Raw genomic sequence first — 17089 nt, 5'->3', positions numbered from 1 at the left:
TGCATTGCATTCTATTGTTTGCTTTTATAACACTTTATTTAATCCCTCCTATACTAATGAATACCTAGGTTAAAGGACAAACTCCTAAATAGAAGATAGTCAAGATGCAATAAAGGGCAATGCACATTTCCATACAGGCACACCAAAACTGTGTGTTTTCAAAGTTCCACTACTTCTCTATAATTTCTCCAGTGATTCCACTAAGAATCCACAGGGAGTCATAGCCCTTTCCTAGTTTCTACTGTTTAAAAGAAATTATAGTGGTAAAAATAATGCGTGCTCATTATAGGAAATAATATATTAAAAAGCAGACAATTTTTAAAACATCACAATCTTATAACCCAGTGATAGCCACTATGGACCCATCCTCCCAGAACATTTTTCTCTGTCTATGTATAGGTTTTTGGTTTGTTTGCAAAGTTAATCATATTGTGCACACTGTTTTAATAAAAACTTTGTTCATTTAACAATGCATCCTGTGACTGTTTTCATCTACAACTTTGATTTAATGACCAAATGGTGTTCTATTGTTGAATGAGTTGTCAACAACCCTCCTTGCTGAGCCGTTGTGAATAAAAAGAAATAACCCATGAAAATACCTGAAATAGTTCTGCCTAACAGTAGTTATTAACAAATGGCATTGTCCCCATGCCCATGCTTTTACCCACCTGAAAGCAGAAGGCTACAATTTTAATGCCTGAGATTCTGTGCCAGTACCTTCATGTACCTTGATTTCATTTATTATTTCAATTTACATTTGAGCATCAGTTATGTACCTGGCATTACTCTGAGTAATAGCATGGAAAAATGAAGAAGACATGGTCACTGCCTCCTCAGGGTGTGTGCCCAGTTCATGTTAGCCACTTGGAATTGTTTGTTTATTTGGGAGGCACAACTATGAACTCATGAGCAGGTGCAACAGCAGTCAAGCAAATGGAGATCAAGACCTGATCTGTCAACTGTTCCCACATTTAGTTCTTTGAGCAATGAAACCTGGCTGTTCTGTTCTCCTCAACAATACAGGGCCAATTATAATTGTCTTTCCAAGTATACAGAGTTGAAGAATTCAATGAGCTAAAAGATACAAATGCATTTTGAAAAAATGTAATTTAAGTCAGAGCTATATCTGACTTTAAGGGCAACCCCTGTGTGTGATGTTTGGGTAGCCTAGATACATGACCTCAGATCTTCAGGACATCTGTCATCTGTCATAGGATCATACACAAAATGAGACTTAAATTTATATGTACAAACTTTGAGGAGGAGAGCCAGTTAACCCAGAATTACTTCTAGTAATTCTCCCTGATTCCTAACTAGGAAACATAACTAATTCAACAGGCTGTGAGAGGGTTGTGCTGAAACTCACAGATGTATCATCACAAAATTAGTTTTATTGTGTAGGTTGATAAATCATATAATGAAGCAGATGAAAATAAACCAAAAACATGTTTAAATTTGATTGTTAAAATATACATTCAGGGGTAGTTTGTAACTCAGTGGTTGCACATTTGCTTAGTATGAGCAAATCCCTGGGTCCAATCCCCAGTATGTGTGTGTGTGTGTGTGTACACACACACACACACACACACACATATATATATATACACACACATACATACATATATACACACATGCATACATACATATATACACACACATACTTACATATATGTGTGTGTGTGTGTGTATATATATATATATATATGGATAAGTATACTACACAGATTCACACACACATATACACACACACACACTTAAATATCATTTACCATAGTTAAAATCTTGGCTCATAATACATCTCTGTTTGACTAAATGATTTTGTAATTAATATATTTCTGTCTGCTTTAATAAGCTTGACATTGGTATTTAAAGTAGTTTTTAACTGTTTGCTTCTCCCTTTTATGTATTTGCCTGTCCTGAAATTTTTAATATGGTTGGTGGGATTATTCTTCTGTCTGTATGGCTTTGAAGTTATATTTACCCTATTGGCATAGCTTTGTTCATATGCACCTCTACCGAAACCTGCTAATAAAGGTGGTGGTATGGACAGTTGTTACCTCTCATATAAGGAAAAATATTTTTACTACCATTGTTGAAGTCTAACTTAAAGAATAAAGTTATGTTCTGAGATATAAGAGAATGAAACTTAATTCAGAACATTTCTTTGCGTGGTCAGCATGATTGACTAGAACCTGGTAAATCAATTCCTTACTGATTCATAGAGACAAGAAATTTTATAGGACAGGGCTCCCAGGACATCATGTCAAGGACCCCTCTCTAACTACAATGGGGCATACCAAGCTAGACACAAAAAGAACATGATTTTCAGAAAAAACTTGGAACTTTTAAAATTCACCCAGAAACATTGACTGTGGTTCATTTTCCTCACTCCCTCTTTACTTCCTTTACTTTAATCCACATTGCAGTCAACCCAGGAGATATCTAGAACACCATCAGTTTGCAAATGCAAAATACTATTTGAATATACCTTTAGGTATCTTTAGGGTTTCAGGGCCTGTGACCCCACCACCATTTAGAGCAAAATAAATGAGAAAATGATTTTCATTTTGTAACACTATACAATCAAGGGTCATTCTGAAAATAATCTCTTTGAGTCCAACAAAATAAGAATCATCAAATTCTGGGTCATGTTTTAATTTGTTGGATTTGTATAGTGTCATTCAATGTCAAGGATGAATAATTGAGTTTATATAGCTTTGGTTTTTCTCATATCTGAAATGAACATGATAATTCACTTCCCAACACTGAGTCTCAAAGAATACAACTTGATTCTGGTTACTGGTTCCAAAATATTATGAAGTATCTAAGAAAGCCTGTATGTTGGTGTTATACTTAATTGCTACACGGTGTGAGAAATATGGAGTTTGGAGTAGGAAGCTCCAGGGTTCAGTCTGGACATTTTTCTAGCAGGAGCCTTGCCTAGGCTGTAGGGCTCTTGCCTCTTCCACACATTTCTGTGTCTAATACAATCTATGGAAAGCACAGTGTCTGTTAAAGGATCTAGTCTCCTTTCCAAGTAGATTGCTGCCCCTATTGTGTAAGTTATATGTTCTCTCCGATTCTTAGCTTCTTCATATTTAAAACAGAAACAATAATGCTTAAGAAGGTACCTGTCGCATTCTGAAGCAGGCCTGTGAGTATCAAAAGAAAGTGTGGATGTAGAAATGCTGGTTAAACGGTTAGGTCAAATGCAAATGTTACTCTCATTACTATTACAACTACTTTTTATATACTATTTGATGAGACTGTTATAAATAAGCCAAGCTTTGTACTTTAGGGCTTTGAATATCTCATTTGTCTTATAGCATCATTGTGATCTGGATATTGTTATTTCCATTTTATACATAAAACCAAAATGCAGAAAGACCAAGCTATTAAGTGATAGAGCTGGGATTTTAACTCGTTCTTTCTGATATAAAGACACATGATGCTTACCATAATTAGGATTTAAGTGGAAACATTGAGAATGCTTTTTTCCTTGTTTTCAAGTAATATTTATTGAGCCCCTACTCTGCAAAATACAGGGCTAAACTTTGTATAGTCACAACCTTACTTTCTCATAAAAAGCTCTGTGAGCAAAGCAGGGTATAATCCAACTTGACACTATTACCATTTTGGCTGGATCATTTTTTTGTGCATGGAACTGTCTCATGCAATGTAGTATGTTTAGCAGCATTCCTGGCCTCTACCCACTAAACCCCAGAAGCACACATTTCTATTCCCCCACTTGAGACCACTAAAAATATCTCCAGACATTGCTAAGTGTTCTTTGAGGCAAAGTCACCCCGAATGGAAATGTTGAGTTAGAATAACTCCACTTGATAGATGATGAAAATAATGTATGGAGTTTAGAGTAATTTGCCCAGGGTCACAAATATAGTAAGTGGCAAAATTTGAATCTGAGTCAGGAATGTAGAACTTGATCTCACATTCTTCTCCCCTACAGCATCCATTTTTCTTTTTTATTAATTAATTAATTCTAATTAGGTATATAATGACAGCAGAATGCAATTTGATTCATTGTACATAATTGCATCACAACTTTTCACTTCTCTAGTTGTACATGATATAGAGTCGCACCATATATGCAGTCATACATGTACCTAGGGTAATGATGTCCATCTCATTCTTCCATCCATTTCGTCCCCATTCTCCCTTCTAACCCATCCCTCCCCTTTGCCCCATCAAAGTTCCTCAATTTTTCCCACTCCCCACCATTATGCATCAGCATCCACTTATCAGAGAGAACATTCCACCTTTGGTTTTTGGGAATTGGCTTACTTCACTTAGCATGATATTCTCCAACTCCATCCATTTACCTGCAAGTGCCATAATTTTATTCTCTTTTAATGCTGAGTAATATTCCATTGTGTATATATACCACAGTTTCTTTATCCATTCATCTATTGAAGGGTATCTAGGTTGCTTCCACAGTTTAGCTACTGTGAATTAAGCTGCTATGAACATTGATGTGGCTGCATTACTATAGTATGCTGATTTTATGTCCTTTGAGTTTAGACTGAAGAGTGGGATAACTGGTCAAATGGTGGTTCCATTCAAAGTTTTCTAAGGAATCTCCATACTTCTTTCCAGATTGATTGCACCAATTTGCAGTCCCACCATCAATGTATGAGTGTGCCTTTTCCCCCACATCCTCACCAACATTTATGGTTGTCTGTATTCTTGATATCTGCCATCTGACTGGCATGAGATGAAATCTTACAGTAATTTTGATTTGCATTTCTCTAATTGCTAGATATGTTGAACATTTTTTCATATATTTGTTTATAGAATGTATATCTTCTTCTGACAAGTGTCTGTTCAGCTCCTTGGCCCATTTATTGATTGGGTTGTTTGTTTTCTGGGTGTTGAGTTTTTTGAGTTCTTTATATATACTTGAGATTAGTGCTCTGTCTAATGTGTGTATGGCAAAAATTTGCTCCCAAAATGTAAACTCTCTCTTCACCTCATTGATTGTTTCTTTTGCTGTGTAGAAGCCTTTTAGTTTGAGTCCATCCCATTTATTAATTCTTGATTTTATTTCTTGCACTTTAGGAAACTTATTAAGGAAGTTGGGGCCTAAACCAACATGATGAAGATTGGGCCTACTTTTTCCTCTATTAGATTCAGGGTCTCTGGAATAATTCCTAGGTCCTTGATCCACTTTGAGTTTAGTTTTGTGCATGGTGAGAGATAGGGTTATTTTCATTTTGCTGCATAAGGATTTCTAGTTCTCCCAGTGCCATTTGTTGAAGAGGCTATCTTTTCTCCAATGCATGCTTTTGGTACCTTTGTCTAGTATGAGATAACTGTATTTATGTGGGTTTATATCTGTGTCTTCTATTCTGTACCATTGGTCTACAGGTCTATTTTGGCAGCATCACTTTTTCAGATACTGAGTTACTTCTAAGGAAAGTCAGATCACTATAGAGGCCTGCAGGCATTTCCAAAAGCCTATTTTCTCCTGTGGCAGATTTGCCATTAAGATTTGGTGCAGGACTTAGGGGCAGGCATAGAGGAGGAAATCATGGAACACTTCCACCAATGATCTCAACACAAATACTTCTGCAACCATGCCTGTACTGTGCATAGCTGCTCTCATTTCATATAAAGTAGGAAGATCTATCTTGTCCAGGATGGTTTTAGCCTATTGCAAACAATAGATGAGTGAAGCACAAAGTTGCAAACCAGTTCAGTCAGTTGTTATGAGTTTCTGGAGTGATTTAAATAGCTCTGACAATGTAGGTCGCTATTTTTAAGGCTGAGCTAAGTGTTCAAAAGTGGTTCACACAGCCATGATCTCAGATAGAAGTTGCAGAACATCACAATTGCAAGGACTCTCAAAGCCTTGCTCGAGAAAACTGGAAAATGACCCTCTGTACTCTGGATCACAGACTTGGGATTCCTGCTTTTTGGTTAAAAAAAATATTTCCTGATATTCCTTCTGTCTTGAGAAGGGCTGAACTCATCAACTTCTAGCCTTATGAGAAGGTGTGACTGCTTGGTTCAGCCCCTTCTAGACCTTGCCAGACTAGAAAAGCATAGATGAATGAGCCTTTCACCTTCTTTCTATTCTGAGGATGGATTACAGACAACTATATTTGCATAACACCCCCCTAGTGTTATATTTTTTTAATTTGTAGGTAGATATTTATTTATCAAAGACTTTCAAGCGTATATGTCTGGGAATCGTACAAAATTATTTCAAAACTCGCTTAATATTCTTCCAATGATATGAGTCCTATTATCACCATTTGACAGAGGAGTATCTGGTTCTGAGGAGGTTAGAGAGGTTAAATAAAGTGCTTAATATCATGGAAAATAGATGGCAGAGACTCAGTTAAAGGCAGGCTGGTTCTAATCCAGTGGTTTTAAAACTCCAGTGGGCATCAGTTTTGCCCAAATAGTATATGTGACATGCTTTAAAAATGTTGCTCATGGAGAACTCAAATTGGAGACTGAGTGCCCTGTATTTATTGTTCTACATTTAGCAGCCCTAGGCTGGAAGACCACCTTGCAAATGTTCTCAGTGGGGCCAACCTGCATCCCGTCCTCAGTAACACAGCTGAAAAGAACAGCCAGGGTATTACTTATGAGAGTGTTCGGGCTCCACAGAGGTGGTCATGAGGAATCTTGAGGCTGGCAGGTTCTTAGTCAAGAAAAGTAAGACCTCATTCAAAGAGGGAAACTTTTACAATGGCTCAGCTCAAGAATTCAGAATAGGCTCCCTATGAAATGGAAAGGAAATAAAAAGGCAAGTATCTCACACTGGCATGTAGGTTTGGCATTATTGCCAAAAATGAAGAGCTTTTAGAATAGTGTCATCATAACAGTTCCTGGGCTATCCTAAGGAATTGAGTATAATTTCCATATCTGAAGGGGTGCTAAAGCAAAGCAACCAAGAGCTTTGCTTTTACATGTATTGGCCTCACTGCTGCTCTGCAAGGGACTACTCTTAACCCATTAAATCCCAAATTTTTAATTCTATATAGGATGATGGGACATAATAGATTAATATTCTGGGTAGAAAATGTTGTTCAGCAGTGATGGGATGGGGATTTGAGAATATTAAAGAGAGTTTGGTGCAACACCAGAGGTGAGAGCAGGAAAAGGAAGTCCCTGAAGCATCTCCCCAGAAAGCAGGGAGGAAACCACTGGATTTCCAAGGCTGGATATTGTTGATGACTAGACTTCCGGTAATCATACTTCATAGAAGCAGGAGCCAGATCCCTTCACAATTATGGCCTATATCCTTGAATTTTCTTAAGACATTATGGATAGATACTTTTAAAGGATATTATTTTTGTTGTACTTGCACTTTTAATTTACTAAATTCTACTAAGCATTTTCAGACCTATACATTTCATTTTGACACATTGACAGGCAGATATATGTTCTTTTATTGATCTTAATATTCAAATCATTTGTTTTATATCAGCTGATGCCTCTTGGCCTAGACTAAACTCAATTAGTATTTATGTGGTTTTCCAGCATTAGCATTTCATTTGGTGATTTTTTTAAAAAAAGAAAGCTTTACTTGAAAACATCTTGCTGAACTGTTGTTTGCCCCTTCCTGAACATACTGTACAGGACAGAATGTCATGTATAGTAAAATGGGTTTCCTCCAGTTCTTTATTATAATGCTATATTTTATATGGAAGTTATATTAGGAAGCCTGTGTGTTTCCTTCAGTAATTAAGATTTCAGGGGAGGAAAAAATGGTTGAAGGAAAAGAAAGACAGTTTATTGTTTTTAATAAGTTAGCCCTCTATGAGGAAGATTACCTTTCTAATACAATACGTAGTTTAAGAATCCAGAATAAATTATTGTATTCTCTGCACAGGCCTCCTCCTTTCACTCCTAACAATAGTCTTTGTGCCACTTCTAACTGTACTCTTGCTTTTGGAAAAAGTTTTTAATAACAGAACAGACTGCATTCATGCCTCTAAGAACTTGTTTCCTTGGCACCATCTTAGAAAGCATTCTAAATATGATCTCTGCAGTTGTGGAGAAAGTGGTGTGGGGTTTTTGTGTTTTTTGTTTTTTTTTTGTAGTACCTCAGGGTGACAAACTCATGTGTTCTCTCACTGCAGGAAAGCAGCACATTAAAAAAAAACACCCTAGGAAATTGCCACTGCTGACTTTTATGCAAGTAAAAGAACCAAAAGCAGTAGCCATGTTTTTCTTTTAATATCAACAGACAAGAAATAAGCCTATGGTGGCATTCTAAATTTACAGACCTGTATCAAATTGGTGAACACTTTATGAAGGATGTAGCAAAACTGAAAGGAAGTTAAAACAAAAGCAGTGGAGTTGGTTGAAATTATGCAAAATACTTCCTCTGCAGAAAACTTACAGGAAACAGACTTATGTTTCTTAAGAAATTTTGGGTTATGGCCAGATGGGTATATGAGAGGGCCAAGTGGGTTGAGGGAAGGAGTTGCCCAGTTGCCCATTCTATTGACTTAATGTCTCCCTCTTCACAAAAGGGTTAAGAATCTTGGTTTAGGTAGTTGCCACCAAAGGGCCACAGGCTGCATGAAAGCAAATACATTACATTATGCAAGTTGTACCTCGTGCAAGAGGGCCGAACCAAGGAGGCAGGTGACAACTGCAGTCCATCCTCAGGCCAGTGGCACTTGCTCTACCTTTATCTAATCATAGGGGTACTTCTTTCTCATTATAAAGTGCTCTTTAGCAGCTATTGAGACACTGATTGTGAGTCCAGGAAAATGTCATCACTGCCTTCTCTCTGCCTGCTTTAGTTATATCATTCTGGGATTTGGAACCATGAGAGGATGTTAGAGGCTATACAGTGAATAACTTCTCCATAACCTAAAGGACAAAGTGATGAGGGATGTTGATCAATCCTAAAATGGAATTGATTACTTCCTTCCCAAAGCATGGGGAAGCTCTGAAGTAGTGTTGGACAATTATTGGAAGACAAGAATTTCTCAGGTCCTGGGTTGAAGAAGCCAGGCTATGATTCAATGATGTTCCAGAAACTGGCTTTAGAATTCTAGTTATGGACTGTGGCTCTGCAGTGCTACCCATCATAACTGCTTGTCATAAGGAGTTACTTCTCCCCTTCTCTTACTCTTGGAAAAAACAGATTTAAAGGAAATTCTCTTTAATGACACTTTCATTTTACTGATGAGTCAAATTAAGGTTGTGCACTGGGGAATTTGTGAAGAATGATGTGTGGATTTGGGTTGTAATTTAAAATTGTGAGTTTGTCTAATGTTTATGAGTAACTCATTTAGCCTGGAGTGTGGTTAGCATGAGTCTGTGTTTTGATCATAGGAATCCAAGAAACTGAGGCTTGGGGATTGTTTTTATTTGTTTTGTTTTGTTGTTTAAGAGCACAAAAATTTATTTTCATGTGTATTTATATAATATTGTCAAATCTAATTATGGGACCAAATATCCCTCATGTTTGGTTTCAGGGATGTTTAATGTGATGGAAGTTGCAGAACTTTTGTTCAAAATTGGCTTGTATATCTTCAAACGCTTAAACTTTCTGGCCCATTTATTGTTTCCTTATCTCTAAAATGTATAAATGTGCTTTGCTTCACAGAGCCCCTGTGGAAACTGAAATACCACATAGAAAATGCCTAGCATGGTACATGACATAAAAATATTCTTTATAATTATCCAATTAATCAATTGAGGAAATATCCCTCAATTTAGAGTAAATCGGGTATTCTTCTGCAATTTTTCTCAAAAGATATATTTATGAGTCAGTTGTGATAATCATTTTTTTTCTTTTGCAGCCACAGGACGAAGTCTTCAGGCTGGCCACCTCCCTCAGGAACCTGGGGCTTGAACCAGGTACCACCCTATGGATGGGAGATGATGACAAACCGAGATGGGCGAGACTACTTCATCAAGTAGGTGTAAAAGTTGGCATGATGAATGAAATCCTTGGCTAATGGACTTCTCTTGTTTTGATTTGCACAGGAGAATGAATATACTTCAAGTCGGACTGAGGCATTTGATCTTCTATACATTCTGTATCTTGTGGCATTATGTTGCTTTGCTCTTGGGCAGACTGCGTCTTAGAGAAACAATTCATTATGTAGTGTAGTAATTCTGGCTCAGGGAAACAGTGTCCATTATTAAACATGAAGTTAGCATATTCATTGTCTGAAAGTAATAACTTAATTTTGACATTAAATAGTGTCATTTTGAATGTTTTCCAGAAATGGTCAAGAGAAGAATGCTACTGTAATATCTGGAACTAGAAAAAACAGCAAAAGGACTATGTGCATTACATGTACTTTTGTAAATTTCTCATCCTAATATTGGCTTAGATTTGGGATTTTTTGTAGCATTTTAAAAACTGTTAAGTGAATATATACATATGAATATATATAATGTGATTTACAATTGTAGCCACTGTAGATTTATAATTTAGTGGTAATAAGTACACCCACAATGTTGTGCAATTACTTAGCACTGTCCATTTCCAGAATTCATCATCCCAAACAGAAATTTGGTATCCACTAAACAATGACTATCCATTTCTCCCTCTTCCTATTTCTGGTATCTTCTATTGTGATTTCTATATTTGAGTTTACTTATTCTTGGTTACTCATATAAGTGAAATCATACAATATCTGTCCTTTTGTGTTTGTCTTATTTCATTTTGAATAATGTTTTCACATCTTACCAATGTTGTAGCATGTGTCAGAATCACTCCTTTTTAAGGCTGAATGATATCCCATTATAGAGATAGGTCACATTTTTGTTTACTCATTTATATGCTGAAAGACATTTAGGTTGTTTCTACTTGTTGGCTGTTGGAATAGTGATATAATGCCATTGATACACAAGTATTTGTTTGGCAGTCTGAGAGCATAGCTCAGTGGTACAGTATGTGCTTAGCATGTGCAAGACTCTGGGCTCCATCCTCAACAACAACAACAACACTCCACACACAACTGTTAGGACCCTGCTTTCAATTGTTTTCAGTATATAACTAGGAGTAGAATTTATGGGTCAAATGAAATCACAGGTCAATGTCAAATTCTATGTTTAGATTTTGAAGGAACCACCGAACTGTTTTTCACAGTGTCTGAAGTGCTCTTTTTTTCCCCCAGTTTTATGAGAAGAGCATTTATATTGCACTTCTCAAAACGGCAAGGGTTCAACCTGCTGTTTTCTCCAACCTAAGTGAAATATTCCTAATTACAAGAAATTAGTGAAACAGATTTAAAATCAGGAAGCATAGTGGGCTCAAGCCCAATTGTAATTGAGCAGAGATTGGAGGTCAAGGGGGAAAATATCTGTCTCCATGACAGGCTTCATTCTTTGTTGCAGCCAAGCTGACTCTGGACTGATTAACAAACATAGGATCACCTTGAAGTGGGGGGTCATTTTTGTAAAAATGTCTGTCCAGATTGTTTGGGGGGGATTTGGTCTTTTGCATTCCCTACCCTAGCTACAAATGAGCATTGTTGGAACAATAGCCAGACAAAAAATACATGTGAGTGTGGTGAACAGCTTCATAGTCTCTACAGCCCAAATTTCTCCCCTTTCCCAGAATTCCTGTAGAGCAAGTTGCTGAGGGACTTGCCTACAGGATCCATCCCAGGAAAACCCAAGTTGCCCTTGAACATGACCTATTTTGGGAGGCATAAGAGAAATGGCCTTCTGGCTCTTCAAGTCTTTTCTACAATGGAAATGGCAGTTGGAGCAGAATTGACTAGAAAATTCAAAGACTGGTAGAAAGTCCAATAGTTTGGCTTACACTCCACATTTTGGATTATTAATTTCTTACAGTTTGCCCAAGCCCCTTCTTCTGCTATTAAGATAACATTTTGATATCATATTGTACCATCTATTTTATAATATGGCTGTGAATTTATACAATTGGCTCAGTTAAGATGACCTATATTCTTTTACACAAATCAATAAAAAATTTTGCCAAGGAAATGTGATTTTTAAGACATGGATTACAAATTTATGTCTCAGACTTCTTTGATTAAAATGAATTTCTCTTTTCTCCTGTTTAGAGTTGGGTTCCTGTACACCCCAGGCCATTAGATCAATAGGTAAAAACATAAACTGAGACCAATTGACTAGAGGTTATGGGATCCCTAGCTATCCCTATTTTCATTAGCATCACTGACATTTTTAAACAACATACCAGGTAGCAATATAACATTGATACTGGCCCAATGCCAGCTGTTTAACATATAAAAACAAATCAGAAACATGAAAAACATGAATTGATTACTAAATGACAAGTTTTAAAACCAAAGTCACCAATGTCATTTTTTCCAAATCTGTGTAGTTTCTTTTTACTTGAAAAGTAAGTTTCTATAGTCATCTCAGAAAGTTTTAAGGTATAAAGGATAGTACTTCCTTGGAAAGTGTTGTTCATTTTTTATTACTAATGAGTTTTATAAATAATGAGAATCATTCATTTTTCCTTACCTACTGTGTAATGTTCATTATAAAGAGATACTCTAATTATCAGAGTTTCTGGGTTGTCCAGGGTTGTAATATAGGGTATTTCTCTACTCATTAGTTTTAGAAGTTAAAAATAAAATTTGAAAACTAATCTATGGTTAGTAATCAGAACCTTTGCATTTAATTTTTTACTCTTTTACATGTTATTTTTGAAAGAAATTAGATGTTTTAATATTGTCTTGGGATGAAGATGATACCTACGTTAGACAATTATTTTGATGGAGGTACAACTATTTCTGAGTGGCTGAAAAGGCTATGGGAAGACTCAGGCTTCATGTGTTCAAAGTTACAGTCTAATAGCTAAATAATAAGATTATCCTATCATGATGAGTCTTTCTGAACATGGCCCAGAATAGTTGAAATATGTTAAAATTTTATCTGCCCCTGTTCATCTCCAATTATTTAGAGTAGGTCTAGGTAACCTGTTTTCTTTTAAGGAGTTACTGATCCATAGGGTTTTTAAAAAGCAAGGATATAAACATACATGTTGTTTTACATTTGTATAATATTGTATAATTTACAGACTAGTGGTTTTCAACCTTGGCTGAATATTGGAATATACCTAGGAGCAGTAAAACAGCTTGATCCTTTAGTGTGAGATAGAGCCTGTGAATAGTCTCAGAACTTCACCCAGGTAATTCCAATGAAGAGTTATGATTGCTGCTCTGAAGCACTTCTCTGCATGCAAGCTCATTTATTTGTGTGCAATGCAAGAATGGTTATCCCCATTTTCCAGATGATAAAACTGAGACTCTGGCTAATTCCCAAAGTGACACATGTGCACAATCACAATCCATTGCTTGTCCAACTTCACTAGATTCCTCATTAAGAAAGGACCACTTGTTGGTATGCTTAGAGAAATATGAACTAGAGATTTTTAATGCTTTTATTAGTGCATTATAGTTATACATACATGGAATTTAATTTGCTCCATTTCAGTCCCCAGAGCCTCCTCTCTCCCTTCCTTCCTCCCTCCCTATGTTCCTCTTCCTCTACTCGAAGTAGAGTTGTTTGTTGTTGTTGTTGTTCTAAGGAACAGAGAATATTGTTTAAGACACATGATAGATAAAAAATACAAATTTCTCAGTTCTTATTATTAACAGTTAAGAGATAGAGTAAGGGGAAAAGAGGAAGACAGGTAGGAAGAGAGAAACTACAAGGAAAGGAAAGAGTCTCAGGAAAGGGTGTCCTGATGAGAAATGGTTAAGAGAGGTAGAGATGGTTGGAAAGAGAAATGAAGGGAAACAAAGTGAGAAACTCTGGGATGATGATAATAACAGCAACAGTAAACAGTAAATGTAGAAAGAAATGGGAATAGATAGAACTACAGATATAAATATGGATATAGATATAGATGTAGACATACATATAGATATAGAATATAGACACTGACATAGATATTGATATAGATATAGATGTGTATAGATATAGTTGTAGATATACATGGATTTAGAATATAGATATAAATGATATAGATAAGTGAGCATATAACCAAGTTAACCCAGAAGAGTTCTGGTTTGTGAGTACTGTTCTGAAGTTATTTATTGATAGTACTTCCTCTTGCTCTCAAAGGGTTCTGGTTTGGATAAAAGAAGATAACTCAATTTATATACCACACTGCCAAAGTTACAAAAATTATTACAAGGTATAAGATTTCATTTAATCTTGACAATTGTCCTATGAGGTACTTAAGACACATAGAGGACTCTTCCTTGGTAGAAAATATTGTGATTCACAGGAATTAAGATATCTATATCTTATGGTTATTCAGTCCAGTGTTTTGACCCACATCTTTAGACTCCAAGGGCTCGGTTCTTTTTTTTTTCTGTTATGGAATTGAATCCCCCTGTTTTCCATAACTTTGACTCCCATCACTGGTTACTCATCCCAGTTAATGTGCACTCAGCTAAACTCACCCCCACCTGTACCCACTCAGAATTCTCCATTTAGAATTCTTAGATCTGTACCGGATCAGCCTAGTTGTCTGGTCTTATGCTTCCTTTAGATGCTCTTCTTAGCCATACTCAGCATTTATTGAGTGCCACTAAATACTGAAGATAGCAAGATAGGTAAGACAGGTTCCTATTTTTAAGGAACTTAGAGTGCAGTAGAAGTGATAAGTACAATAATAGACTGTGTTTTGGATACAGTGGAGGCCTCCAACAAAAATTAATTCAATATGTTTAGAAAGGAGGGCAGGAATGAAGGCCATTGCCATGGACTTAACACTACAGAGAGGTCGAACATCATTCTTTACTGACCAATGTCTATTTTAACCTCTTTAGAAATATAAAATATACCAGGCACAATAGTGCAGTAATCCCAGCAACTCAGGAAGCTGAGACAGGAGGACCACAAATCCGAGGCCAGTCTCAGCAACCTAGTAAGACACAATAAAAAAAAAGAGTAGCTCAGCAGTAGAGCTCCCCTAGGTTCAATCTCCAGTAATGAAAAAAAAAAAAAAAAGAAGACAGAAATACAGAATATTGTTTAAATTTTCAATTTTTAATTTAATGGAGTCAGAACATGTGTGGGTTGGAGTGCAAAACTCGGTATTCATAAATCTGAAACTTTGGGGTTTTGTATACAGAAGGAAAGAATTAAAGCCTAAGCAAAATAAGTATTAAAATGCTAGCCAGATGAGGATGGGGCATTGGGGAGGTATACTCATACAATTTTTGTGGGACTTTGAATTGGTGCAACCACTCTGGAAAGCAGTATGGAGATTACTCAGAACACTTGGAATGGAACCCCCATTTGACCCAGTTATCCCACTCCTCGACATATGCCCAAAGGACTTAAAATCAGTATACTATAGTGATGTAACCACATCGATGTTCATAGCAGCTCAATTCACAATAGCTAAGCTATGGAACCAACCTAGGTTCCCTTGAATAGATGAGTGGATAAAGAAACTGTGATACATACACACAATGGAATATTACTGATCCATAAAAAAGAATGAAATTGTGGAATTTGCCAGTAAATAGATGGAACTGCAGACTACCATGCTAAATGAAATAAGCTAATTCCAATAAACCAAAGGCCGAATGTTTTCTCCAATAAGTGGATACTAACACCAATGTGGGTTGGAAAGTGGAGGTTCACCAGATTGGACAGGGGTGAATGGGGAGGGGATGGGAATGGGAAGGACAGTAGAATGAATCACACATAACTTTCCTATGTTCATATATGAATACATGATCAATATAACTCCACATCATGTACAACCACAAGAAGGGGAAATTATACTCCAAGTGTGTGTGATATGTCAAAATACATTCTTCTATCATTTATAACTAAAAAGAAAAAATAAAAATATTTAGAAAAAAATTCTAGCCAGAAAGATGGAGGATTATGATGAGCTAAGTTGGAATCTGTGGATAAAAATGTATGATAGGAGAGGAAACTAGTGGGTCATATCCAAACCACATGATTTTTCAAGTACAAATTTTAGAGACATTTATTTTCCTGGCCTTCTGGCTTTCTGGCCAACTTCACCCTGTATATGTAAAAATTATCCCTGCATGTGTATTTGACAAGACATGCCATTCTATTGTTCTATCAGCAATTCCCATGGTGGGCAATTAAACTGAGCTACTATCTCCTTAATGCACAAGAATTCAATTTCAAAACCTGCATAGTAGAGATGGTAATGAGATGTGGAAACTTCTGCTTTGTTCTCCAGTATGGACTTGGCCAAACTTTGAAGTAGTTTAGCCATTCCCATCAGCTGGTCTATTCTTTGATCAATGTGAAATTTATTTTTGGTTCATCTTTCTCCAGAAGAGAATAATCTGAATAATACACGTAGTTTGTGCATTCTGCTCACCCCCACATACACACACACACTTCTTATCAACCACAGCAGAAGATGGTCAAGTGAAGGAGATAGGATGTCACTTTAGAAATTAGAGAAGCCTTACCTCATCCTTCCATGTGAGCTCCAAGTATTCCCACTATAAAATTCACTTAGTCTAATTCAAATGTCCCAAAGGGGTAAAAAGTAATTGACTAGCTTCAAACATTATGTGGCAGTTCTAGGTATATTCTTAAAGTTATTTTTCCTTGATTTTTATTCCAAGATTTTATAAGACTCTTAGGATTATTTTGTGGATTAGTGTCTTTTTCTACTACTCTTTGATGAATTCCCTTAAACTATTTTTTCTCTTACTCTAAAAATAAAAAAAAAATCAAGAAGAGTTAAGTTGTAAAGTAGATGTGGATATTGTGCTTGCATTCCTGTGGTATTTTTTAATTGGAAGCAGATGTCAATTTCCTACTTTATCAAGCCCACATTTTGAATACACATCCAACAAAGGACAAATGGATTTGAGAGATTACACAAGTTGTTACCCTTTGTTTCTGGTAACAAAATCCTGGAGGTCTCTGTGGAAATTAAAAGTTGTACCCATGAAGGAAATAAGACAGATCTATTTGTAGGTTGCTCTGTTTTTTTTAAGTTTTAAATATCCAAAGAGTTAAGATCTAGCTTTGTTAGAGAACGGGCAGTTTGCTTCATTTTTCGTGATTCTGATAAAGAATTCTTAAATAAATTATATTGCTTCCAAGTGCATACAATAAATTATGC

At 36.3% G+C, this 17089-nt stretch overlaps 1 protein-coding gene across 1 annotated transcript in view; it reads left to right on the top strand.

Annotated features, from left to right (window-relative positions):
• The first annotated feature begins 7067 nt into the window (after positions 1-7067).
• Frmpd4 (FERM and PDZ domain containing 4) overlaps positions 7068-17089 on the top strand; it is a 193328-nt gene continuing 183306 nt past the window's right edge. Inside the window, exons 1-2 of the mRNA XM_026395165.2 lie at positions 7068-7117; positions 9795-9911. Of these exons, the coding sequence (XP_026250950.2) occupies positions 7068-7117; positions 9795-9911 (167 nt within the window). The remainder of the gene's footprint in view (positions 7118-9794; positions 9912-17089) is intronic.

This window comes from Urocitellus parryii, chromosome X (assembly GCF_045843805.1).
Source record: "Urocitellus parryii isolate mUroPar1 chromosome X, mUroPar1.hap1, whole genome shotgun sequence".
In the NCBI taxonomy this organism is placed as follows: Eukaryota; Metazoa; Chordata; class Mammalia; order Rodentia; family Sciuridae; genus Urocitellus; species Urocitellus parryii.
This window is presented reverse-complemented; position numbering and strand designations above follow the sequence as displayed.